Source organism: Rhamphochromis sp. 'chilingali', assembly GCF_963969265.1.
Source record: "Rhamphochromis sp. 'chilingali' genome assembly, chromosome: 16".
Taxonomy (NCBI): Eukaryota; Metazoa; Chordata; class Actinopteri; order Cichliformes; family Cichlidae; genus Rhamphochromis; species Rhamphochromis sp. 'chilingali'.
Genome location: NC_137943.1, coordinates 25736157 through 25762922, shown reverse-complemented (window position 1 = coordinate 25762922; position 26766 = coordinate 25736157). Strand labels below are relative to the sequence as shown.

General features: G+C 42.5%; 1 protein-coding gene across 8 annotated transcripts in view; it reads right to left on the bottom strand.

Moving 5' to 3' along the window:
• Positions 1-26766, bottom strand: part of epb41l3b (erythrocyte membrane protein band 4.1-like 3b) — a 57008-nt gene that overhangs the window by 4723 nt on the left and 25519 nt on the right. For 6 of the 8 annotated variants that reach the window (XM_080907421.1, XM_080907416.1, XM_080907417.1 and 3 more), the window contains 18 exons: positions 21061-21165; positions 20790-20832; positions 20596-20671; positions 20169-20387; positions 18203-18290; positions 16951-16995; positions 16161-16313; positions 13764-13861; positions 13146-13321; positions 12677-12882; positions 11693-12277; positions 10290-10343; positions 9177-9212; positions 7814-8002; positions 7042-7101; positions 4526-4597; positions 3152-3235; positions 1331-1429 (listed from right to left, as the gene is read on the bottom strand). In XM_080907421.1, coding sequence (XP_080763547.1) covers positions 1331-1429; positions 3152-3235; positions 4526-4597; positions 7042-7101; positions 7814-8002; positions 9177-9212; positions 10290-10343; positions 11693-12277; positions 12677-12882; positions 13146-13321; positions 13764-13861; positions 16161-16313; positions 16951-16995; positions 18203-18290; positions 20169-20387; positions 20596-20671; positions 20790-20832; positions 21061-21165 — 2388 coding nt within the window. Of the gene's footprint in view, positions 1-1330; positions 1430-3151; positions 3236-4525; positions 4598-4771; positions 4805-5627; positions 6333-7041; positions 7102-7813; positions 8003-8676; positions 8743-9176; positions 9213-10289; positions 10344-11692; positions 12278-12676; positions 12883-13145; positions 13322-13763; positions 13862-16160; positions 16314-16950; positions 16996-18202; positions 18291-20168; positions 20388-20595; positions 20672-20789; positions 20833-21060; positions 21166-26766 lie in introns of all 8 variants that reach the window. The other 2 variants (XM_080907422.1, XM_080907419.1) reach the window with 2 other exon arrangements.

Sequence of the window (26766 nt, the reverse complement as noted above, 5' to 3'; positions counted from 1 at the left end):
TAGCTGTCCACAGCCTCAATGTCCATACCTTGGATGTTCAGTGGTTGCAGTGGAGAATGCTTGTGCCTGCGGAAGTCTACCACCAGTTCCTTGGTTTTACTGGCGTTGATCTGGAGGTAGTTCAGCTGGCACCAGTCCACAAAGTCTTGGGTCAGACCTCTGTACTCCTTGTCGTCCCCATCAGTGATGAGGCCGACTATTGCAGAGTCATCAGAGAACTTCTGCAGGAAGCACTGGGTGGAATTGTGGGAGAAGTCTGCAGTGTAGATGGTGAAGAGGAACGGAGCCAGAACCGTTCCCTGTGGGGCCCCCGTACTGCAGACGACCCTGTCCGACACACAGCCCTGAGTCCTCACATACTGTGGTCGGTCGGTGAGGTAGTCCAGGATCCAGGTAGTGAGGTGATGGTCCACTCCAGAGTTCACCAGCTTGTCCTTTAGAACCGAGGGAAGAATAGTGTTGAAGGCACTGGAGAAATCAAAGAACATGATTCTCACAGTGCTTCCAGCGGTCTCCAGGTGAGCGAGGGAACGATGTAGGAGGTGAATGACGGCATCATCCGCTCCAATGCCAGGCTGGTAGGCAAACTGAAGTGGGTCCAGTGATGAGCTTATTAGGCGCCGAAGCTGAGCCAGTCACTGCAATACTCCCGTCAGCTCGTCATAAGAAAGTCTTAATCTAGGTATCTGAACTTGTTTGGCCTTTTTTGTAGCTTAAGCAGCTGATGATAATACTAATGATGATGATAATAATAATAATACTACTACTAATAATAACAATACTAAAAGCACCGATAAAAACAAAACTGTAATAACTCATGAAAATAAAAACCAGGGGATGGATATATGCATCTGTTTTCATCCCCTTGGGCAGGCACACACTTGCGATCACTTGATGAGAACACTTTCCCGGCTTATTCAGCGATTCAGGTTTGAAACTTGCCAGAAAGAAGAGAGACGCTCAGATGTACAACAAGCGTGAAGAGTCTAAAGCATAGGTGTCAAACTCTGGCCAAATTTGGCCCGCAGCCTAATTACATTTGGCCCGCGAAGCCATACCAAATTACTATTAGAGCTGGCCTACTGGTGTTATACAGCTAATATATATATATATTGTTTAATATTAAGCTTTGCTTGTTCCATATTCAGTTTTTCAGCAAAACTTGTTTGAGTCCATAAGAAAAGATTCATTCTTATATCTGGAGGAAGATTTTTTTTTTTTCAATAAATATTAATGTTAGCCCGCAACTTTGTTCCAGTTTTGAATTTTGGCCCACTGTGTATTTGAGTTTGACACCCCTGGTCTAAAGCAACAACAGATGTGCCCTGACCTTTGTGATGTGTGTGGTTGTCGTGGTGCTGGTGGTCTCTGAGGTTATCGTCTGAGCACTCAGCAACACTCCGGGGTCTGCATCACCGTTAGTCTCAACCTGTTGATACACAAAACACTCTACATGAGCACTGCACATAAAACCATCTAAACACAGCAGCAGTACTACCTTCTTTAAATTCCAATAAATACTGATTAGTGGAAACCTCAAAGCTCAAACTCATTCACGTTTAGTTCTTTTTCAATTACGTTTCAGCCTCAACTAACTCCTGAGAAAATTATCTGGATTGTGCTGCATGCTGCTACATGTTGACTTTTCCCACCATATAGTAGATAACTGTGTGTGTCTGTTGCTGTGCAGGTAGTGTGTTTCAGCCAAGTCTGCAGCTGAAGACAAACAGTGAGACAAACTGCAGGTCAGACGATAACTCTTGGTGGTTTTAAGTGAGCCACACATTATGCACAATTATTTAATCAAGTGCTTCTCATTTTTCCCAGTAATGCAGCGGTCCCCAACCTTTTTTGCGCCACGGACCGGTTTATGCCCGACAATATTTTCACGGACCGGCCTTTAAGGTGTCGCGGATAAATACAACAAAATAAAACTAGTACTGGTACCGAAAAAAAGAAGATTTATTCATAACACACGCGAAAAGACCCAGGAAAACCGAGTTAACGACAAAAACGATAACAAAATAACGCTGAAAACCGATAAAAACCCTGAAAAACCATACATTTCACACCTGAGCCTCAACTTTCACGGCCCGGTACCAAACGACTCACGGACCGGTACCGGTCCGAGGCCCGGGGGTTGGGGACCGCTGCAGTAATGTACTAACACTGACATGTTTATTCAGCCCAGTGAGTCTGTTTGTCTTGTGTGAGAATCTTTGTCTCTCTTGGTGGCAGGAAAGCAACTAGTGACACACTTCACATTTAACAGTAACCCAGTAATCAGTAATATTTGTACTAAATAAATAATTAAATGTTGCCCCATGTAGCAATGTTACAGAATCCTTCCAAATATTCCTGGATCCAGATTGACTGCATCAGGTAATCACACCAAGTTGTGCTAAGCTCCACCTCTGGTGAAATTTTAATGCAAATCCCTTCAAAACTTTTCCAGTAATTTTGCTATAAACAAACAAACAAACAAACAAACTGAACCAATCACATAACATCCTTGGCAGAGGTAGACATACTTACCCCCCTGCAGCTTTTAAAAGCATGCCTAAGGGATGCGAGTACCCCATTTAACAAACGCTGACTTAATCCATCGCTAATCCATGAAAATTTATAGTTGAGCTTTAAAGCTGCAGTAACTCCAACTGCTGCAGTTCCCATCAGCTCTACAAAGCTTCAAAAATGTGTTTTTATCTCATTTCTTACTGCTCAGACTTTCCAGTAACTTCAGTGTTTTGACTCACTCTCACTGGTCGTCTGCTGTCACAGCAGGCAGTTGCTGTACCTTTTTTCTTTTTGCGTTTCTGATAACTGTTCTCCATTAAATGCTGGCTGCTCACCAAGCAGATGATAGTCAGAAGCTAGCAGCTGAACACAATGCAGCTTTAAGCTTCAAAACAAACATTTCTCACAAGAGGTAGTGGGGAGCAAAATGGCGCTAAAAGTCGGGTTAATATTTGACCTCCCAGGCAAATGCAAACACTGCACTCAGTGAACGAGTGCTGCTCTGCAACATGATTGTCAGTTCACCTCAAATCCTGCTGTTGCTACTGCTAAATTTCTTATACCAACTCGTACACTATTCCTCCATCACTGCCATCCAATAACTACGACAGTCACACATTGTGGTCACATGTACCTCTGCAGCTTCATAGGTGATCGTTTTTGTCTCAGTGTGGATCACGGGCATGTCTTTGGTAGCCACTGCGGTAATGTCGGGACTCTGTTTGACAAATACACAAAACAGGGACAAATAAATGCCTGCAGGGGAAGACCAGCATTATGAAAAGCACCCTACCTGAGTCAGATGTTATGCCTGAAATCAAATGCTACAGGTGTTCACTGTTAACTGTGTGCTTCTGTTCTTAAAATAAGTAAATCACATTGACTAAAATAATGCTAATAAGCTAAGCCAAGGATGGTCACCGAGTGCCTCAGATCTCTAAAAGAGCATGCAGTCATGTGTTAGTCCCTCATCCAGTGCAGGGGAGGACACTGAAGAACGGGAATCACAAGTTTTCTATCAAGTGTGTGCACCACATCAATTAAAAGGTCAGCTGATCTGCACAGCAACAAACTGCGGAGTTAGGAGCTTGAGAAATAAATCCATGCGTTTGGCAGAGCTAGATCAATTACTAGTGGTGGGCCGTGATGCGGGGGGAGATGGTGAGTCTGTAATAATGAGGCTGAGGCGTCTGAAGCTTATGCAATGTTACCTCCAACCGAGGCACAGCAGAAGGCGAATTGGAAGCTGGTGTGTGTGACCTAAGGAGTTCAGATAGAGTCCCTTTGTGTGGGCTTGTCTGGCCTCGCACCTCAGTTTCTTTTTCCAGTGCTTTGCCCTCTACAATTTCTTCTGATGCCATCATATCTCCTCTCCCTTCTGACTCATTTTCTTCCATTTTTTGCAAATTCACTTCTTTATTGTCATACTTGTGAGGTACTCCCTTCTTTACAGCCAAGGGTTTAACCTCTGCTTCCTCCGTTTCATCTTCTGGGCTTTCCATCTTAACATGGTAATATTTCTCTTTTTCAAACGGCAAACGGTTTGACATCTCTGAAAGTTTCTTTGAGTCATCCTCTGTACACTCAGGGGCCACTGGAAAACATTCCACCACCTCTTCATCCACCTCCATACCATCTTCTGTCTTTACGGGGAATTCTTCTTTGAAAAATTGTACCTCATCAGAGAACTGAACCCTGTTCTTCACTTCTGTGTGCTTCTTCTCCCCTGCATGTTTAAAAGCTGCAAACTTCTTTTCTAAAGACTCCAAAAACCTCTTATTTTTTTCTTCATCGGGTTCCTCCTCTGTTAAAGGCAGCTCTCCTTGCTTTCCATAACCACTAATATAATCAGGAAGAGTAAATCTGAACCCATCATTGCCATTTTTTAACATCGGTGCCTCCACCTCTACATCTGTTAAGCTTAGCTCCCCAGCATTTTCATGGCTTGTGGCTCTGCTGTAGGGTGCGATTGCTCGGCCTGTACAGCCTCTGTGGTCTGGATATTTACCGATGGCCCTGCAGACTTGGCTGGGAGTGCCTCCGTCTCTATCACCGGTTTCTCCTCCTGACCAGCTGGTGCCTGTGAATGATAATTATATCATTAGATAATGTCAAAATTCAAACACACAGGGCAAATTCAAACCTGTAAAGGGAACAACTGTTAGTTATGAGCACGTGTACAACCAGTACAACAATTACATACAACCTGTGTTCCAATACTTATTTACTGTAAGGGCCAGAGAGCAGTGGTCACCTTTTGAGAGGAGGAAACACACTCCAACGTAGACTAATGGGACAGGAAGATGGATGGACACAAGAACAGAGAGAGAGAGGTGAAGAGGGAACAGTCAAAAGTCACAGTCTGGATTTAAAGAGCCAAAGGAGAGAGCATGGAAAAGGAAAAAAGGGACTGAAAAGTAAATAATGTAATGATTGTATGGAATACCATTATGTAACTTATTAAATGTGCTGACTTATGACAAATCCTAAATCCTTTAAACAAAAATCCGGTTTTAGAATCACTAAATCCACTAGGAGCAAATTTCCACTAATCTGCTTTTCAAAACTGCTCCATAAGAACAGTGAAATCTCTTCTCGGGTAGATCCATACAATTCCCCCCCCCCCGACCTGTTTATAAGGCAGAGGGGATTTTGGAGGATGAAAGCTGCAGCAGTGGCACCGAGCCAGGGCTATGAAGTCACCGCTTTCAGGGAACTGATAACGGAACCGAAAGAAAGAAATGGTGTCGCTTAGCAGAGCTGTAGAAACAGACAGAGACCCAATTTCTTCCTTTATCAGCTGCGGGAGTTAGCTGCTACTGTAAGGCAAGCTGTTAGCTGTCAACAAAACTAAAAAACAAACCCAAAGCAGCTGCACTGAAAAAGAAGCAGCGGGCCCGACTGCAAAAGAAACCAGCGGTTTGGCAAGAATGCGTGTAAACGCTAGGTGTTAAGGGACTGTTAGTCATGCACGGGGCTTGAGTTATTAGACCGGTTTGGTCGCTGCTGGAGTGAAGGCAGTAAATGGGGCTAGGCAGCGGGTGGTGGTGGTGGAGATATGAGGGGAGGCAGCCAAAACTGAATAGTTACTTTTAGTTTTCATACAGTACCACAACTAAAGATGTAGTTGAAGATTCAGAAACTGTAATCTGAGTCAGGCTGGACTTTGACTGCTCAGACTGGACTTCTTTGAAAGTGAAGATTTCTGCTCTCTCCTGTAGTCCATCAGAAGTCTTCATATCTTTTACTTCCTTTGTTGACATACTGATGAACTCTGGAGTCTCCGTCTTCACCTCCTCAGAGATCCATGATGCCATAGCCTTCTTAGGCGAGTCAATGCCTTTAATCTGAGTCATGCTGTCTGTTTTTATCTCCACCTTCGGACTCAGCATCTTGGCGGCTGTAGTTTGAGCTTCTGTAACAACTGAAGTGTCTGCTCTGGGGATTTCTTCCTCTTTAGAAGCCATCCGCATTACATGCTCATCAGCTTTAAACTCTCCAGGGACAGCACTTTTCTCTTTGCCCTCAGTGTCTGATTTATCCTCGGCGTCCTTCAGGATAATTAGCGTCCCTTTCTTGTCGCTGATGGCTTGGGACACTTCTTGTCTCATAGCTCCGGGGCTGACCTTCACCACCAACCTCTCTGACACGTCGTCCTGGGACTCAGGGGTTTTCTCCTCCACCTCCCTCAGGGTCCCGTCCATAAAGACGTCGTCGTCCATAGTGGTTGACAGACTAATCCCATGAGGCCCAGAGGAGGTGGGCCCATCAGCTGTCATACTATCCACCACATATTTCACCAGATAACCTGCTGCCTGGGGAGACACTTGGCTTATTGGACATGGATCGTTCAAGTTAGTAGACAGAGGACATGACAAAGCCAATACACAGCAGAAATAAAGAACGCACAAGGAGAAAACACACACACACACCTTTTGCTAAACAAACTTAACATAACATTTTACATATTTCAGTACATTTAAAGACTGGGCAGTCCTAAACACTGGCCATAGGTTTAATTTGAGATTTCTTCTGTTGTTTTTCTGTGATTTGCTAACCAACTTTTGTGGATGTGGTCAAGTCAATTTAAATTCTTACAACAGTTTAATGGTTTGTTCAACTACAATCAAATCTGGAAAAAACATGCATTTGCACCACAACGGCGTCCTACTCTCAACGACCACAGGCAATTTGCAGCTCTTAGTAATCACACTTCAATTTCTCCAAGAGCTGCAAGTTCTAGTGTCCCTCCGCAGAGACAGAGGTACTGTCACTATAAGAACTAATGAGTCTTTAGCGGTTTCTAAACTTGAAAAGACAAAAAGGATGTTTTAAAAGCTTTCAAACAGCGGCCAAAGAAAGCTTAGAGAGTGTTGAGGGGGAAAAAAAAAAAAGCAGAAATTGACAGAAACACTGTTCTTTCAAAGAACCACAAGCTACAAGTAACTCCACATAGTAAAAACAAACAAACAAAAACAACAAGTCTCACACATGTTCAATATTAACTCAGTGGAAGCAGCTTACCTCAGTGATTTTAGGTTCCACCTCTTTTGTCTCATCTGCTGCTGGCTCATCTTCTTTAGTCTGCAGAGGGAACAAAACATAAATAGACATTTAAAGAAAGTCACATATATTCAAGAAAAATACAAGAACGGGCAGAACCAGTGGAACCGCATGTTCCATTGTGGCAACTCTGGATCCTAAAGCTCCTTCACCTTCTTGCCTTTTAGTCAGACACACTGGTTGTCAGTGACTCGTCTTCAGACTTTAATTAGTGCCGCTCATTTGTCCTGTGCAAGTCCATCAGATAATTTTACACATCACAAGTAAAGGAGAAACTCTGATAAAAATGCACATGTCACTGAGCACAACAATCACACCACTGATTAATGACTTCATCATCCATTACTGAGACAAATTAATATGATAATCAGTTACCGAAGACATGAGCTGATAAGAGGGAAAGAGAAACACACTCACTGAAATTAACTTTATTCAGCTCTGAATAACTTTACAGATAATTCTCCTCTGTCAAGGTGCCCATCGTCTCCTTTCATATGCACTAAAACCATTTGGGATGCAAAATGTGTGACCACACTTGCACCGTTTGAGAAAAAATAAAAATCTAGGCTCATTATGAATATTAAATTTACTGCTTTATGAGTCAATGTGCACTAAATCCTGAACTGACTACTTTTTTTTTTTAAAGCAAAAAAAACCAAAGGAAATCTCCTTGGTGATGTCATGCTCTACACACACATGCCATCATTCAGTCTGCTGTGGTGCTGCAGCTTACATCCAGCTCCAGCGGCTCTATCATTGGTGCCTCATCCGATCTAGGTGAGCGCATAGGGGACGAGGAGAGTCTCTTCTCCCACTCTGTCAGACCGGGCGTGGCGATGCTTCCGTCGGTCTCCAGGAAGGAACGCTTCAATTCGCTGATGTTGGTTTGGTGCTTGACGACCTCCGCCGGAGGCTCTGTGTCCTAAAGTGGCCGATCAACCGTGATACAATGATGAGGGCAGGAGCAGCGCGGAGGGAACGACGGCCATGCTTCATGTACGCAATGGTAGCTTGCATTTCCAAAGAATTACCAAAAATACGCGGACAGCATAAAATGCAGCTCGGAAAAGATCTGCGACGTAAACTTCCGCAGACCTAAATCAGTTGCATTATTTGCTTCCTCGGCTCTTCATACTTATTGTTCACAGGCCTGTTTAGGACTTTGTCCAGGCTACCTGTGCAGCAGCTAGCACAAAACGCAAAACAAAAGCAAAAAAAGGTACACCCACATGGCAGCTGTTAAGAAAGTAGCAGCTTGTACTGAAATGCTAAAGAAGCATTTAAGACTAGCTTAATTTTCTGGGGCGGGGGGGACTGGTTTCATGCAGAGATTTACAGATTTAGTTTCATAGGTTTAGTTAAGAAGAACACTCCCAAATCTCATTCAAGGTTAATAATGACCTATTTCAACTTAGCCTGTTTTGTCATAAGAATGCATTTGGATGCTCACAGCAAGTCTAACCCCCCAAAATCTCAAATACTAGCAGCCACTCATCAGTTAGACACATCTGTTACCACTTCGATTACCAGTTAGGTTTCCTCTTACCAAAGTAACCTGCATGCACATTTCAGTCATGCATTTTTTTTCTTACCAACCTCTAGCATCAGATTACTATGTCTGATAAAAACGTTTTCCCCTTTTACTCGTCTTATGAAACTATACTGCAAAGACAAGAAAGGGGGAGAGGAACTGTAAATAAGGGAATTAGATGCTTTATTAAAATCAAAATAGTTTTAGGAGAAACTGGGAGCCTCGGTTTGTACAGTATGACTGACAAATGAGGGTAAGCTTCAACGCACTGAAAAGTTACAGGTTATGAAGAACCTTGAAAACTGAAATCTGAGTCCTGGGTGTAGCAACAGCAGGAAATTAAACATAACCACGACTCCACAAAAAAGCAGCAGAAGTCTGCGCAGTGGATTTAAGCAAGAGTCTGATGTAAGGTATGATAGTGAGCATCAGCAGCAGCAGCAGCAACAGGCAAGCGAAGGCAGATGGATTGAACAAAATGACTGATGGCTGATTTGTGAGCGGCTCAGTGCATCTGATGTCGGTGTGATGCACTGAGCAGGGCTGCGAAGCAAGCCCGGTGTACCTGCGTCCGCATCTCAGAGTCCTCATCTGCTTCAGACTGGCAGCAAGTAAGGAGGAAAGCATAGAGACAGTGAGACAAGACAGTAATGCGCTATTAAAGAAGAGACGCAGATGGAAAAAACAGGTGAAGGGAAAGAGAAAGCGAGCAACAAGGACAAGCAAGCAGAGGTAAGAGAGGGAAGGAACGGGTAAAGATAATGAACAGAAACTGACAGTTAGCTAATCCCCGGCTCTGAACAACTACAGTCCACGACAAAATATGTAACAAGGAACTGCAGCCATGTCCACCTTTGGATCTTTCCACAGGTTTAAAAGGACTGACAGCAAGTTTTATCAGGCAGCTGATTTCATTTCAACTTTCCAAATCAAAAAGTGGAAGAAACTGAATAAACAGTGACTTTCTCTGCTCTATACTACACAGCTATTGAGCTTATTCTTAAATCAATGAACAAGTATTACCAACATCCACAAACCAAGTGGACGTTGACTTGTGTGATGAGTTTTTCTTTAAAAAGCTCTCTTTTGTGACTTTAAGTGTAACCACCAGTATTTAGCCATTAGCTTCTAGCAACAGCTATTTCTGATGCTGCCAGACTTCAGAAGCGATTAGATAGAAACATCCAAATTAGTTTGGGATGGTTATGTCTCCCCCTTTATGGCCAAAATGAGCGTATTACAGGAGCTTAAGCTAACAGAATCTGGCAATATTTTTCACTTCAGATGATGAAATCAGACAGACACAAGAAGCCTGTCTGAAATCCTCTTTGTTTAAAAAACGCTTTTGTTTTTAGGTATTACAAATTAAAGTCTATCATCAACAGACACTGCAACAGGTGCAGGGCTTAGCCAACAGTCAGTATTAATGGAGTCTGTAGAAAAGACTGATAAAGAGATAAAAGTGCAGATACTGTGACATGCATTTTAATACATAAAAAAGGGAAGGAACTAAAATGGCATAACAAGATCCAGAGCACGACATACACGACTTTTGCATTTTCGCAAAAAACGTTTCAGTGGTTACCAGACCTATAATTCACCGGCACTTCCTTGCTTTTCCTTTTTATTCTGTATTTCCTGCATGCCTTAATTATGATGGTTTTCTTTGTGTACAAACCTCTGTAGCGGTCATCTCTCCATCAAAGGCAAAATCAGTTTGTTCGCTGTCAGTCTGCATTCACAGACACACCCAAACGGGTCCAAGTCGAAAGCAAGAAAAACAAGAACAACCAAACTTGTGAACTTTTGACTATTTGCATTTATGCTCTACAGAAATTCTTCATAGCCACAATAATGGGGAAGATGGAAATGCATTGGCTGTTTGCACTGTCAGCTACAGATTATTAGACAATGCTGCAGATACGTTCTGCAAAAGAACAACCACAAAACAAACAGTTAAAAAGCAAATGAAAAATAAGCAGAAGCAAAACAGACTCAGAGGAAGATGAAACCTTCGGTCAGTCACTTTGACATTTCAGGGTAACATTTGATATATATATTTTAAATCAATAATACAAATTTGTGATTACGAGAGGCTACATCGTGGTTTATGTCAATCACTCCACGTGGATATGACATTTGCTGTGTAGTCACTGTACAAACACAAAACACTTGACAGTAAAAATTTGTTGCCGAACAGTAACCTGACTTTCAGGCCCTCCCCCTCCTCTCACGTCATGCATGCTGGGGTGATTAGGATGCATTTATCGGTCACTGTCTCTCTGCATCACAGCGTGTATTACACTACACTCATAATTGGTGACTGCAAAGAGTGCTGCTTGAGGGAAAGGTAGCACATCTTTGCACTCCACATGGCAAGCCTCTTCACCGAAACACTCGGTGCCCTTTTCAGCTGATGTTCTGTTTGAATGATTCATTTTAATTAGTGCTGCTCTTCTGGACGCAATGCAGAGAGACTGAGTGCAGATATATATGGATGTGTTCCCATGCAGCTGGTATGGATAACGGTTTAATCTATAAAAGCCCTGAATGTACATGATAACACTGAGATGGGTTAGCCACAAAAGCCGTGTTTTTCTTTGTGGGGTTTGGTGAAGGATTAGTGACTAAATGAAGACAGGTGAGTTCTTCTGATACTCATAATCTGTAAACACAATGTGCTCATTCAGATAGTGAAATAGTCACATGATGAACTGTTTTTTTCTTCAGTGAGAGTTCATGGTAACGTGTCACTGAAGCAGCTCAGAAGCTCTTAATGTCCCTGACTATTTGTGTCTAACCCTCTCTTTAAACATACATCAAATATGAGATGGTGAGACTTGCAAGTTCATCTCCGTGTACTCGTGATGCTGATGAGGATGTAGTCTACAGGATGAATGTGACTGGGCAGAGATGAGGTTCTGAAAGTAGGAGACTGACAGACACTGGGACAGACAGTCTCCAGGTCGGCTCTGAACTGGTGAAACGGCAGAGGACACGGTAAGGGGTTAACCGATATCATGGACTGTCATTCTAAGCCAGGGGCGGGTACTGGAACATACAGGCGTCCGCAAAACACACCTCCTCTTCCTCTGAACTGTCATGGTCATGGTAACTCTGGGCTAGGGAGGCGGTCAGGGAGGCTGCCTTGGGCTCCAGGTAGCAGAGGCACAGCGCCAGCGGGAAGGAGAGGGTGAGGGCATAGGGCACAGAGAAGGAAGTGGAAAGCAGGAAGAAGAAGATGAAAAGGAAGCAGGGGATGAGTGAAGGTGACTTAATGGGGAGGAAGTTCTGCGCACACTCAGGAAGGAAGCGCATCTCTGACAGGTCAGGGAATGTGATGTAGCCATCCTCATCTAGGATGGACGACAGGTCGGGCAGGTGCAGGGAGAAGGAGAAGAGCGTGCCGCCCCGGCTCTTGCCCTGCTCCAGCCTCTGCTTGCGGGCTGACAAAAGCAGAGCCTGCTCCTCCAGCAGGGCGGCTTTATGGTCGGCGCGGGCTTGCCGGCGGCGGCACCCGGTACTGCTCTTGACTGGACTGACTGATGAAGCTCGCTTGCGGGCGTTCTCCCTGTGCCTGCGCCGTACTTTAGTTGATGAAATGGGGGATGAAGGGAGCGAGAGCTCAGAACGGAGGGGGTCAGATGTGAATGCATGAGGGGTGCACTGACGGAGGGAAATGACAATGAAGAGATGGCCGTGTGTGTGTAGGGGAAAGGAAGGGGGCGAATAAGCATGAGCACACACACGAGTATAGTGTGAGGGTCAAAGGAAAAACAAGAAAAGAAAAGCTAATTAGTAAAGCGCACAGAAAATGAGAAAAAGCATTTAGGCCTTGTCTACTGCAGAGGGTTAAGCTGATAGCAAGTGGGAAATTCTCATCAGCCAAGAAGAAGTCTATTAAGAAAGAAAGCAAAATTAAAATCTCAGAAAGGGCTTAAAACATAATAACTGCAGCTTCTAAGAAACAATCTTAGTCTTTCACGTGTAGCACCTCTCTGAATCAAACAGAAAACATCCAATGTCTCTGAAGTCCTTGAAGTCTAAATGTGGACAGCAACTTACCTTTGTGTCTTGTCTGAGCGGTGATGTGGCAGCAGGTTCTGGTGTCTCTGCTGTGTCCTTCTTAGCGTCCCCCTCCTCAGCCTTCTCTTCCTCTGCTTTTTTCTCAGTTGTTACAGTGGTGATAATGTCTCCCTTGGCAATGACTTTGGCTTCCCCGTCAGCAGCATTGTCCTTCATCAGGGTCTCGTGGTTCTCCATAATTGGAGCTGAAACACCAGAGGACAAAGATGGATGTGATGGCCAACTGCATGTCATTCACTGTGAAAAAGCTTTGATTTGCTCCTGGACATTGCTGCTATTATATCCTTTATGCATTTGTCACTGTGCTGCTAAACATGCACCAAAAATTTAACAGCTACGTTAACAGTCAGGTGAAAATATTTTTCTTCCACTTTCCCGAGGCATAGCAACTTTCTCTTGTACAGAAACACATCCAAGAATCTCTGTCTCTGAAAAACCAACACCTCACCTCCATCTAAGCTGCGGGACATGTTGTAGCGTTTGCTGGAGGTGCGTTCAAAGAACGGAGCAGGTCTGATGATCTGAGAACTGGCCCTGCGTGTCTGAGCCTGTGTTCTGCCGCTGTAGCGAAATTTGGAGCCGAGAGTCAGGAACTTCTTTGGGGGTGCCTCGGGGGATACGAGCCTGTCAGAAGTTACCAACACTCACATTATTCAAACCAAAAATAAAAACACAGATTTAAGCATAGTGCTCTGAAACGCTAACTGCTACTTTAGTGAACATTCCCCAGAGAGCCGTGGGGCTGAGCACGCTACTCAAAACCTCCCTTTTTTTTTTTTTTTTTGCTTAAACGAACAAACTTCGCATGTTTTCAAAACGGCAACAACTATTAAGAGTCTGGACGATGCTTCTCTCACGACATGAATTCGTGTATAATGATTAGCAGTAAATCTGTGCCGACAAAGCTGTACGATCACATGTCTGATTCACAAATTCATTTGGGAAACAATGTATTATGCATGGTATTGAGTGGAGAATAAGCTTGAGCTGCCGAGGTGCACATATTATTTATAATTAAAACTTCTCAATGCTGTGTTCTCATCACAGGTCTGTTGCTTTTTCTTACCTGAAGAAGGTGTGGTGTTCCACGCAGACTTTCCAGAGCCTTTTGGCAGCACGATGATTTGGAAGCTTGAAACCAATCGTGCTTTCAAACTGCTCGAACTGCAAGTGAGACAAAATGCTGTGGTATGAGTCACCATGGAGATCCCTTTGACAATCACAATTCATTACTTTTCCCCCTAATCATATTAATGTGTTTTTATAAGGTATTTGTCTTTAATTAAAAGGATAACTGCTTTGCATTCTAGCTTGATAATACCGTAATGAATTGTGTTCACTTAAATTAACATTTGAAAACAAAGAAGGAAATTCGCCCAACTTTCTTTTTCCCCAAAGCGTTGCTGAACTTAGCCAGTAATTGCTAGATGCCCAGAGGCAGCAGCAGTTATTGGCTCTTCTCTACTTCATGAGATTTCTGCAAGAACTGATGTCAACTATTCTAGGAATGTTTGGTTTCATTCTTCTTTCATACATGAAACAGTAACTGAACTGTTGATTTATTGTCAAATTACTGCATGAAGTCACTTTCATTATTACGGTTAGCTTTTGAAAGTACTAAATATAGTAAAGTTAAGCTTGATGGCGTTTGAGTCAAGTTTCCTCAGAGTATCAGTGGTACAGATGGTGTGTGTGTGTGTGTGTGTGTGTGTGTGTGTGTGTGTGTGTGTGTGTGTGTGTGTGTGTGTAACACCGATAAACGCTCTCCCCGGTTGCTCTAGACACTGAAATTAATTCCCTTTGCAGTAAAAGTACATGCACTTTGAAAAATCCAGCAACTAAGCACTGTCACATTTAGAAGGAAGCTGATGTTAAAGTATCGTTGTCGAGGAGCTACAACCTTGCTTGCTTCTAAATGTAACTGTTGTTAGTTGTTTGCTATTTTTAAGCTGTAAATGCAAACTACTAAAAATAAATAAAATAAGGTGACACTGTGAAGCAGAAACCATTGCTTCATTTGTTTTTGTGCAAATCAAAGTGACTACAAGTGCACTGAAGAAGCAACAACAAGACAGCCCACATAAAGGGAATGGTGATGGCTACAGACTTTTGCTGTCTGATGTGAGGAAATGGGGGCTATTAAGGGAGAGTTGGACTGAAGAGCTTCAACCCAGCTGCACAACAAGCATCTGCTGCTTTATGTGAGGAGAAACAGGATGAATGGTGCACGAGCACATCTCCTGGTATTTTGTCCATACTCTTGAGACACAGCAAACATTCTTGCAACAGCATGTACGGATGCGCCATCCTGGAGGAGCTGCACTACCTGTGCAACCTGACAGGGCTGCAGGTACCAGCAGGTCATGCTATCAGCAGTGACAAGGGCACAAGTGAAAACCAAAAGTAATCAGGAGAGACGACGGGAGGCGCAATGGTTTGCTGCCACCACCCGCAAAACAATTCTCTTTTTTGGTGCTTGTCTTGTTGTTGCCACTGTGCACCAAGGTAGAGGAAATGAATTCACACTGGTTAACATATCCTAACCAGACAGATTGACATCCCTGAAGTTTGACTGACTGTGTGCAATCTAGTGTCCCCTTTGAAAACCTTTGAAACAAACATGCTAAACAAGACAGCTTTAGTTTAAATGCAGATGCCTTACTTTGTTTAATACTTGCAAAAGCTAAGAGCAATAATTGGTAAAGCTGCATTCAATATTTAGAAGTGCAGCCATTCAAAAATAAATCAAAGTTAAAATCATCTGCCTCTAAATTACATATAGTGGTTCCATTATATTCTTAACCCTGGAGGTTGTTCAAAAACTCATCAGCTCTTAGAGATGTTTCATGAAGTCCAGAAGAAGTGCTACCCACTGCTGCCACAGGGTTTTTAGTAGCTACTGGCTGAATGCAGACGCCCAGCCAGGCAACTGAGAGCTAAGTTGTTGTTACTCAGTCTCTCTCTACTCCAGCTGAGTGGTCCATTGCTCTTCAGAATATTGCTTTAGTCTCCAAGCAAGAGGAAGTGCACACCAACTCCATCCCACCATTCGACTTAGCAATCAAGTCAAATAAAGCGTATAATGGATGGCACGATCAGGCCCATGACTGCTTTTTTGCTGTCCTTGTGTTGTGGATTTTTAAAAGTGCTCTATAAATATGTATTTTTTTAGTTTAAGCATAGTGAAATCCCAGTGCTGTACTTTTGCCACAGATCTCAATGACACATTTTACAATCACCCAATTCCCTGCCCTAATTTTATATTCATATTTCCAACATAAATCAGCTACAGACTACAATGCACACATAGCAGAGATGGGGTATTATGAATGTAGTGGCAACAACACGTGTTAGAATTTAAATTACTGGTCTTTATAGCTGATACACAATTTCAAAAAGGTTTCTAGTTTATGTTTGCTGCTGCAAGAAAGTCATTTCCAGTATCTTCATAACGTATCTTTACCTCGCCGGGCCGGATTTTGATGTAGAAGTTGTTCCTTTTGTAGGAGATTTTGAGGATTTTGGGCCAGGCGAATCTGTTGATCCGCAACCTGTCTCTGTAGATGAGTAGGCCACTTGCACAAACTCCCAGCATAATCTCCACACCCTCCGAGTCCTGGAAACAACACAAACATCAACACACGACAAAGCAAAATATGGAAATACGTTATGTTTGAAATATTGTTTACAAGATGTTATTTAACACAAAGTCCTTGACAAGCTTTACAAAGAAGTTCACTGACCACGGCACCGTTTTCTTTTTCTTTTTTGTGGTCTCTAAAATATGAACTTCCATAGACTCTACAGGATATACGGGAGGCGTTTAGGTGACGGTGCACAGCAGGACAAAGTGGAGTTTAAGATAAGAGCCAGGTTTGTGATAATAACAGGGTTAAGCAGGCAGGTGGAGAGTAGATTCAGGCATATGGCACTCTAAACTCTTCTATGCAGGCTGTGTGGAGTTTGGATTAAGACTGAAGGGGTTCCAACTGGCAAAAGGAACAGTGAAGTTTCGGGAAATGGTGGATGAAGCACAAAAATGACGCTCTTCACTGCACAAAGCATGAGATGAGCAGGTAAAAATGAATGACGACGTTTTGAAAAGGCAGGCGCTGATCCAAAGCATGAACAACCAGCCTTAAGTGATTTGTGGGGTGCTTAAAATGACACCTTTGAAGGAAACCATGCACAAGTAGAGACCACATAGACACACACTCTCATTCGGGCAAAGCACATGGAAAGCAGCCTCTTACCTCTCCCTCAGCTGGAGCCAAGCATTCATAGAGATTCCCTACCAACTTTGCATTTAGTGAGAGAGGAGAGAAGACAAAAGAGGGATGCTGGTCTGATATGTACATCTTTTTCTCGTGTATCAAAACTGTGACTCACAGAAGCAACACTGAGCATTGATGTCTGCTCGTTTGATCAAGGCCGCTTCCGCATCTCTGTCATCTCCTCTATTCTGATCTAAATCTGTGAAGGCAATTTCCTCCCCATCATGTGCATCTAGACCCTTTTTTGACTTTCAAAGCACATTTGATAACAGATTCATATCAAGAAGACTGATGGCTGTAATTTTCTTTTATGACAACAGCGGCCCCGCTGTCCTACACCAGCTCTCTGTTTTTACCGCCCGTTTTCTAGTGACATATTTGATCCAATCTGGACAGTAGAATAAAACAGATGGGAAATTATCCAAGTCAAGCTGGGCTCCAGACCCCCTCCCACCTATCGCCCCTCTTAAACCCATCCCATCCCCAGAGAGGCAACAGTGACACAATGTCAGTCAGTCAGGGGAGCAGCGGTGGCATGTTAAATTGAGGCATTACTGTGGCAGCCATGATGTGTCTGAAGCAGCAGTGTTGTGGTAGCAAGCGTCAATACCGACTGCATGGGTGATGTGTTTGTATAAGACCTCACACAGAAAACGCCAAAAACAGTTTACGTCCACATTCTGAAAAACATGAATTGTTTTGAAACACCCACCACGTCTGACGAGGTGAAAGTCCTTCAGCTCCACCTCTTTGTTTATAGTAACAAATTAAATAACTAGTTTTTACATTTTGGTGTTTTTATCTCAGGCCTCTGTGATATCGTGGTAGCTAAGTCCATCTTTTACACAAAGACTATTCTAACCTCACATAAAGGTGAAGCCTCTCATTTGTGTAAATTAGCGATATATTCATGTACTGGTGGGAGAGAGACTTTTAGACTCTGTGCCAATGTTAACTTCATATTTAATGAGTAAATATGAGACTGAGCGATGGTTGTTTGCTTTCTTGCACATGTCGACTGTAAAGAGGGGAAAAAAGTTACTGTTTGGTTTGCATGTATAATGAAGCACGCTGTAAAAACTCACAGGTTAACCTTTAAAAAAAACAACTAAATCGATTTCCACATTTGACTTCACATTAACCAGTTAGGTTGAATTCTATAGACTGATATATCATTGTGTTGTAAGAAATATTAATAAATAAATACTTAAGATTTGTTGCGATTTGCTACCTTAGCGTGGTGGAGGTCCACACCGTACATGGATAGCTTCTTGGCATTTTCCAAGAAGTGCATCTCGGCATCAGCCGGTGACATCCCCCTGAATGCACACAACAGAGCACGTCAGACATAAACACGTAAGGCAAAGAGATTTAAACCTCTCTTTTTTTCTTAAAAGCAGACTTAAACCTTTCTGACCAATGTGACGAGAGAGAGAGAGAAAATCTCTACATGGATTATTAGCAGGATTAAAGCTTGAAAGATTTTGGAAAAAGGCTGTTTTCATGGATGTTTTTAGCTGAAGTTCTATTGAGAATTCTAAGTGTATCCATTTTTAGATTGTCTAATAGGGCTGCCACAAACGATTATTTTGATAGTCGACTAGTCACAGATTATTTTTGCGATTAGTCGACTAATCAGATCATCATCCATTAGACGTAAAACTACAGCTTATTGCACCAGCAGCATCTGCTCTTATATAACTATCATTAGCTTACAGCTTTAAGTGTTTAAGGTCTGTGCTAACTAAAAATAAAGACAAGATGATAGTTTATTAAATTTTAATGAAATTTGCAGATTGTTTCGGTGAAGTTTAATAAACTCCTTGCTATCTAAAATATAACAGGACACTGGAGTATATTCTGGAGCATCTCACACTTCTGATAATCAGCTGTCTGCTTGACCTTTATTCAGCTGTGTAAAAACTATAACTTTAATCTCAGACAAACTGATTTACTCAGGAACAAATAAAATATTAAAAAAAAAAAGCCAAACAATAACATTTTAAGTTATCTAAGTGACTCATATATATTTAACCTGAGTAGCGAAAGACGGCGGTGGGTTTGAAAACGATTTGCGGGGAGTCCGGTGTTCTCACGGCGCTAGTGAGCCTAGCCCCCGGCTCGCTAACGAGCTAGTGGGTAACAGATGTCTCCGAAAACGTCGGAGCGCTTTTGAAAATATGTGGTGTCCTGATAAACTGAGCAGATATTTGAGGTTTACACAGCTACATTCAAGCCTGAAAATATGTTAAACGTTTATTTTGTGACCCAGAAAGAATAATAAGAGTAACATTAAAACTAACTAGCTGCCGCCATTGTTGGAAACTGCGCTGGGCCGCGCTATGAATTCTGGGACACAGCTGCTTCTTCTTCTTCTTCTTCTTCGGGGTTTAACGGTAGCTGACATCCTTGTACATGCAATGCTGCCATCTTCTGTTTTAGTCCGTTATTACACTCTTAAATCCTGCCACTTATTCCTGCGTCTTTTGTGATCGTACAAAGTTTCAAACGACGCGTCGACTATTAAATCAGTCGTCGACGATTTTGATAGTCGACGTAATCGTGACTAGTCGACAAATCGTGGCAGCCCTATTGTCTAAGGCCCTAATCCTGGAAATGTCACTGCAGCCAATGGACCAGCATCAAATTACAGACAAATCATTGCAATAAAGGGGAATGAGGGGGCTCAAAAGAGAGACTTAGGTCAGATTGTGAATGTTCACTCAGATTCACAGATGGATTCAAGGCCTAATAATGACATAAAAACTAGATGTGCAATTCAACTTCAGATTTATGAAGAATTTGATCAGAGGACCTTATTACACACATGTCATCACTAAATGCAAACAGAGCATTTTATTAGTAGAAAAAAAATGATGGGTCCTTTTTAGTGCTGTCAACGTTAATTTCGTTAAACTGACGTTAACGCGCTAACTCACTAACGACATTAACATCATTTTAACGAGATTAACGCTGACAGCACTAGTCCTTTTATGTTCTATGTATCATATGCGATCCATTCAGTGAGACGAGAAAAGCAGTTTATATTTTCTAAAAACATTCTACGAACATGTCATGTGTCATTTCCACAGAAGAAATTTAAAGTGACATGTTTATGACCACCAATAATAAATTCACTGGACTATTTGACACCCTTCTGACTCTTTCTATTAATAAATAGCACTACAGATACTAACTTGTAAGTCTTGTGGAGCTCCATGACCTTCTCCTCTAGCTCTTTGGTCTGGTTGGGTGCGAAGCGCAGTTCACTGAGGTAGTCGCTGGCGAGTTCCTCTGAGTCATAGTCTCCAAGTTCGGACTGCGCTGTATACGAGCCCAGCACCGTGTGGGTGGCAAAGGAACAGGGCAGGCGACCTGAAACTACATCATCCCTCAGCTGCAAGCACAGGTAGTACCTGAGAGAATGAGGACAAAATATACAATATATATGTAAACAAAACTGCAATTTCGTGTTTTTAAAAAAAAAAAATCATATCTAATGTCTGGATTTTCTCATTTCTTTGAAAACTTCCTGAGATTTTTAAGTGCTAGAAGTACATTTTTATGCATCCAAGTCTATAAAAGGTTTATAGAAGAACATAAGCAAAGGACAGCAAAACAGACCTTGTGATGTCCTCAGTCAGTTGTGAGGGGTCTGGTGGGTAAAACTTTACATTGAAAGCAAAGTTCCAGGGTCCAGCTGAGGTATCGACAGAACATCAAATGATTAAAAATCAACATTCAACAACATCAAAGGCTTCACTTGGAAATTCAGAGGATATAACAATCAGGTAGCTTCACTGGATTGCTGCACTCACTCCTGATCTGCTTCTTCAGCTCCTTGGAAGGATCCAGCCAATTCTGCGAGACAACCACAGAAGATGAAACATGAAATCATCTCTAATTTGGGAGCAAATTACCAAGAACTCAGAGGGGGAAATCCTGCCTGGTATGCATATGTAACAGTTATCTTATAAATGTCTTCTTGAAAGAAACATTTAACTTCATTTCCTACCGTCGATGAACCACTTTCCAAGTAAAAATATACAACATGTTAGTTAATAAGATTGCCTTAAAATAAAAAAGTACCTTTTGATTCTCTACATCTCTATATGTAATGCCAAAATAGTCCTTCTCTAGTAGGTTGAGGTGATCACACACTTTATCAAAGAGGAACTGGCCCTTGGCTCGTTTCTGTGAACAGAAAAAGAATAAAAGCACATGTTGAATGCAGAGTCATTTGATGGGTATACTGATGTGAAACATTTGAACATACAGAACACAGAAACTCATTTAAAATAAACAGTCACACCGAATTAGATTAGTAGGATTGTGTAATTTCTTTTAAGAGTTTTTCCAGTAATGCAAACTCTTCATTTGTCCTGATTTGCTTAACAATTACCCACAAAATAATGATAAACACAAACAATAAAGCAATATCATTAATCCATGTTGCAGCTTAAAAAGCTATTTTACGCTGCCGTGGGACTGCGTTCCCCTTCAAGTCCTCTTCTTATTGTTATCTCGATAATTAAATGAAAGTGAGCTCATCTCTGCAAAACCCCATTATGAATATAAATTTGTGAAAATGAAGCAAATTATTATTATTATTATTCTGCTGCGTGATGTAAGCCTGGGTACCGGAGACACAATCCACCAACCTGGCAACTCTGGATCGATTTCCTCTATAAAAAGCATAAACACACTTTCAAATTCCTGACCATTGGTTGCGTGAATGCATTACATCGATCGACTGCACATCTGAGTGCTGGACGTCATCAGCTGGAGCTTTGTCATCCCCCCCTCGTGAAGAGGTTGGACTTCCAGGACTCATTTGACCAGCTCACAGAGGATATTTTAAGGCCCGAGTTGCCATGACACAGACGTCTTCTGCTTGCACAAAACCAATGCCAGCTCGTCACGTTTGGACCGGCTGAAGCCCACAGCCACAGCCTAACCTATCCAGAACACGGCTATTTATCTGCCACACTCACATGGATGCAATAATACATCCTGGATGTGAAACAAAGAACTAACGGGTGTGTGCATGAGCACATCTCCGAGGGAATTAGCACAGTTATGTCAGACTACTGCTGCCTGGGTGTGACAATCTCCTCTTAATGCAACACTTAAAGCTGGCTGGCTTAAATGACGCAGACAAAAAAAAAAAAAAAAAAAAAAAAATGGCTGTGATATGCAAACAGAGGTTTTCAGATCAGTCAAATAAGCTGCCAATCATTAAACTATATCTATAAATAAGCTAATGGGGTACTGCACACGTATTCCTGGAGTTCTCTAGCAGAAGAAAGACCAGAAATCAGAAGTATACTGATCTTAAATTGTGAAAGCTTGATCAATCAGGACAGTGAGACCGTCACAGAGGTTAAACACTCCTAAGGATTAAAAACTGATTGTGCATCAAACCATGCATTATGGTTTATCTGTTACTTTAATTAGTTTTCTAGTCATTTTAAGAACACTTTCAGTCATTACTTGACCTATAAAATGTTAGACAACACATTTTTCCAGAGCCTTTGTTCCCTTCAGGCATCTTGTGTCATCCAACTGACTGTCCAAAAGCCAACAATAATAATTTCACAAAGATAAAAGACTAAATTTGATTAACTGACTATCAAAATAGGCTAAATAACTGCCTGCCAACAGACTCACTGACTAATCACTTTAGCTCTAATTAAAGCCAAAATTTAGCATGAATTCTCATGTCCTTTAGAGAAAGGATGATTTAACTGAAAGCAATTCAACACATTGTGTGGGATGTTTTTCTGCCTCCAACAACCTTTGAAGTGAGGGAGAGCGGTTCAGCTGTTCTGTGTCATAGAAAATGATAGGAAACGATTAGTGCGGACATTTTTCCCCCCACAGGAGGAAATTAAATTGAGCTGGAAAACTACAAGGTCAGGAGGATAAAAATGTCAAATCCTGACATTCTGGACCAGTTTCAAGTCTGGACTGGGAGGAGGAGAAGAACTCCCTGGCAATTATGAGGGTCTTCTGACATCAGCTGTACTACTGTGTTAAACACCATAAGCTGACCTGGCTTTTGTCCGGCTCACCCTCAGCTGCAGGAGCACACAGAGCATTTTTTCCCCCTAAAGCTGAAATTAAATTCTTCTGACTGGTCATGTTAGTGCCTTAACTGCTGCTATGAAAAGCCTTACAGGAAGCAGCGAACTTATTAGTCTCCTGCTTTATATCATAGTGATTGCAAGTATTAGTCACTGTTGTAAACAATGCACAAATGGAGACACCTTTACTGTGATTAAGAGCATTATCAAGCAGGTGTCATGCACGCCACTGCATCGATTAACACAGCCTGATTTTGTAGCATTACTCGTTAAAAAGGTGTGCAGAAAAGTAAATGTCCCGAGTAGGTGTAAAATTTCTGCACCCACAAATTAAAAAATATAAATAAAAAAAAAAAAGCACTGCTTCTTAACACAGAGTGTCACAAAATGTCTATGTTGTGCATTTCTAAGCAGAAAACTGCACTGTAACAATATTGTTATTCATTTAACCAGGAGTGTCAAATGAAAGGCCCTGGGTCCAGAATCAGCCATGTCAGACTCCAATTCGACCCACTGGAAGGTGTTGGAAAATGTGAACGAGTGTATAGATTTTGAACTTTTACAGCTTTTCCTATGAATAAAGCCCCCCCCATTACCATTTATACTACACCAAAGTAGTAAAGTAATAGATAAACAATTGAATAAGATTAAAAATTCCTGTTTTTACAATCTAGCACCCTCACCCGATGTTGGCTTCATCGGGTGAGGGCCTCCAGCTCGCACTGGGAATGAAGATCAGCACCTCCAAATCTGAGGCCATGGTTCTCAGCCGGAAAAGGGTGGAGTGCCCACTACGGGTCGGGGATAAATGGTAAATGGCCTGTATTTATATAGCGCTTTACTAGTCCCTAAGGACCCCAAAGCGCTTTACATATCCAGTCATCCACCCATTCACACACACATTCACACACTTGGGGATGAGTTCCTGCCCCAAGTGGAGGAGTTCAAGTATCTCGGGGTCTTGTTCGCGAGTGATGGGAGAAGGGAGCCGGAGATCGACAGACGGATTGGGGCTGCAGCTGCAGTAATGCGGACGCTGCACCGGTCCGTCGTGGTGAAGAGGGAGCTGAGTGTAAAAGCGAAGCTCTCAATTTACCGGTCGATCTACGTCCCTACCCTCACCTATGGCCACGAGCTGTGGGTAGTGACCGAAAGAACGAGATCGCGGATACAAGCGGCAGAAATGAGCTTCCTCCGAAGGGTGGCTGGCCTCTCCCTTAGAGATAGGGTGAGAAGTTCGGCCATCCGGGAGGGGCTCAGAGTAGAGCAGCTGCTGCTCCACATCGAAAGGAGCCAGCTGAGGTGGTTCGGGCATCTGACAAGGATGCCCCCTGGGCGCCTCCTGGGTGAGGTGTTCCAGGCATGTCCCACCGGGAGGAGGCCCCGGGGCAGACCCAGGACACGCTGGAGAGATTATATCTCTCGGCTGGCCTGGGAACGCCTTGGTATTCCCCCGGATAAGCTGGAGGAGGTGGCTGGGGAGAGGGAGGTCTGGGCCTCTTTGCTTAGGCTGCTGCCCCTGCGACCCGGCCTCGGATAAAGCGGATGAAGATGGATGGATGGATGGAATACAATCTAGCATTAAAAAAAAAAAAAAAGTTTTTCTGGTTCAATTCGGTCCATGGTAAAAAAGAAAAGACAAAAAAAGTAACATTTTTGACACCAACTAAATAAGCACTAACTTCACGTTTTATAAGTACGGGACAGTCTAGGCAATGAGCTACGCTTGAGCTATGAGCTAAAGGTTAAATGTGAATTTTCTCATTTTTGCTTGATGTTTTTGTATAATCAAACATTTTAGACGATACAATGTCAACTTTTCTCTGCTTTATATTTCTTACTCCACAGAGTAGTTCATATCCCCTCTAATACACCAAATCCACCGTCATCTGGAAGTATTCCCTAAAATAATGGATCTTAGTGTTCAGAAATAGTAAAGTGGGGCAAAGAAAGCCTTTGCTTTGCCCATCCTAGCAGGTGGGCAGCACTGGGAGCTTACAGGATAGTAAGCAGATGGGATGCAATAAGTAAACACTAAGTATTAAGATGAAAAAAGAAAAGAATTTAAAATTAGAAACTTTATTTAATTATCAATTTTTCTCTTTTGTGAGCTCCTTATAACTGACTGTCTATTCATAATAATCTGAAGTAAACTCAATTAAAATAAACAAATGTACTGATACATTATAAATAAATCTCATAAGGTAACATGTTTGAAAGCACACGATTAGGTCACATCTTGCTGCTGTCTGGTGTAACCCTACTGATTACACACACAAGATCAGTTTGCTTAAGAAAAGCATCAATAACGTTTTCTGTGAATCTGGAGGAGTGGACTTCAGTCAGAAAAAACCTAAAACAACAATCCTTGGTGGTAAAGGTTATCTCAGCTTTGGCTTAAAGACCTTTATCTCTTAATATTAAGCTTACTTTAAACCATTTACAAGCCAACCAAGCCAAACTAAAACCAAAGATGCTGCTTAGTTGTGTTTGTGTTTTGGTGCTTGAGCCATGTTTGGTAATAACACAGAAGGCACGTTGCCTAGCAGCAGTAAATTAGTAAATGGCCTGCATTTGTATAGCGCTTTTCTAGTCCATAGGACCCCAAAGCGCTTTACACTACATTCAGTCATTCACCCATTCACACACACATTCACACACTGGCGATGGCAAGCTACATTGTAGCCACAGCTGCCCTGGGGCGCACTGACAGAGGCGAGGCTGCCGGACACAGGCGCCACCGGGCCCTCTGACCACCACCAGTAGGCAAACATGGGGTTAGTATCTTGCCCAAGGATATTTGGCATGCAGCCAGGATGCAGCCTGGGATCGAACCACCGACCTTCTGATTAGTGGCTGACCTGCTCTGACCTGCTCTGCCACCTGAGCTACAGCCACCCAGGGTGAGATACCCCTTTACCCCTCGTGAAAAAAGGGTCCCGTTTGGGTCCCTTTTTTCACGAGGGTCACACGAGGGTTAAATTACCTGCCATTTGTGAAAGAAGGCTTCAGAGTCATGTTTTGAATTTTTCAGGTTGTGTAACACATTTATTAAACATTTCAATAAAACATGAAATGTTTTTAATTGAAAATTCTCAAAAATGTCTTTGTTTTCTTAAAGTGTTCATATTTTAGACCATGTGTAGCTCTTTCAGCATAAACTAAAACAAATAAAAAAACTTTTCCTGACTTAAGGTTAACAAATCTGGACTGATCCCCCACTTCCACGTCACCATCCTTAATAAAAGTCCTTCCAGTGGCACAGTGGGCCTTCGTAATCATGCCAACCCACTGTGTCAATGACACCGATTCCCTCCAACAATTGCCCCCATTGCCCCAAACCAGCCAGCCAATCCCTCCATCCCAGCCCCTGGTGGGGAGGAATCCACTAAAGGAGATTTGCAGAGGAGGGTCTGCTTCTCTTTTTCAGCCTGAACACGTTTTGGGAATCCTACAAAGTTTCCTAACTTTGACAAAAGACTCAACTTTGCTATGGAAGAAATATTTCATGAGCCAAATGTCACATAAGTTCAGAAGTCAGACTTACTCCTGAATTAATGACACTCAGACAGAAAGAAAGACTGTTTGAAGGGCAGAAAGCAGCTGTTCGGCTGTGGAGCTAAACTCATATTTACAACAGAAAGGCATTTGCCTCAAAGGCTCTATTAGTTGTGAGGTTATTCCTGAATACTCGATACTTAAAGACTGC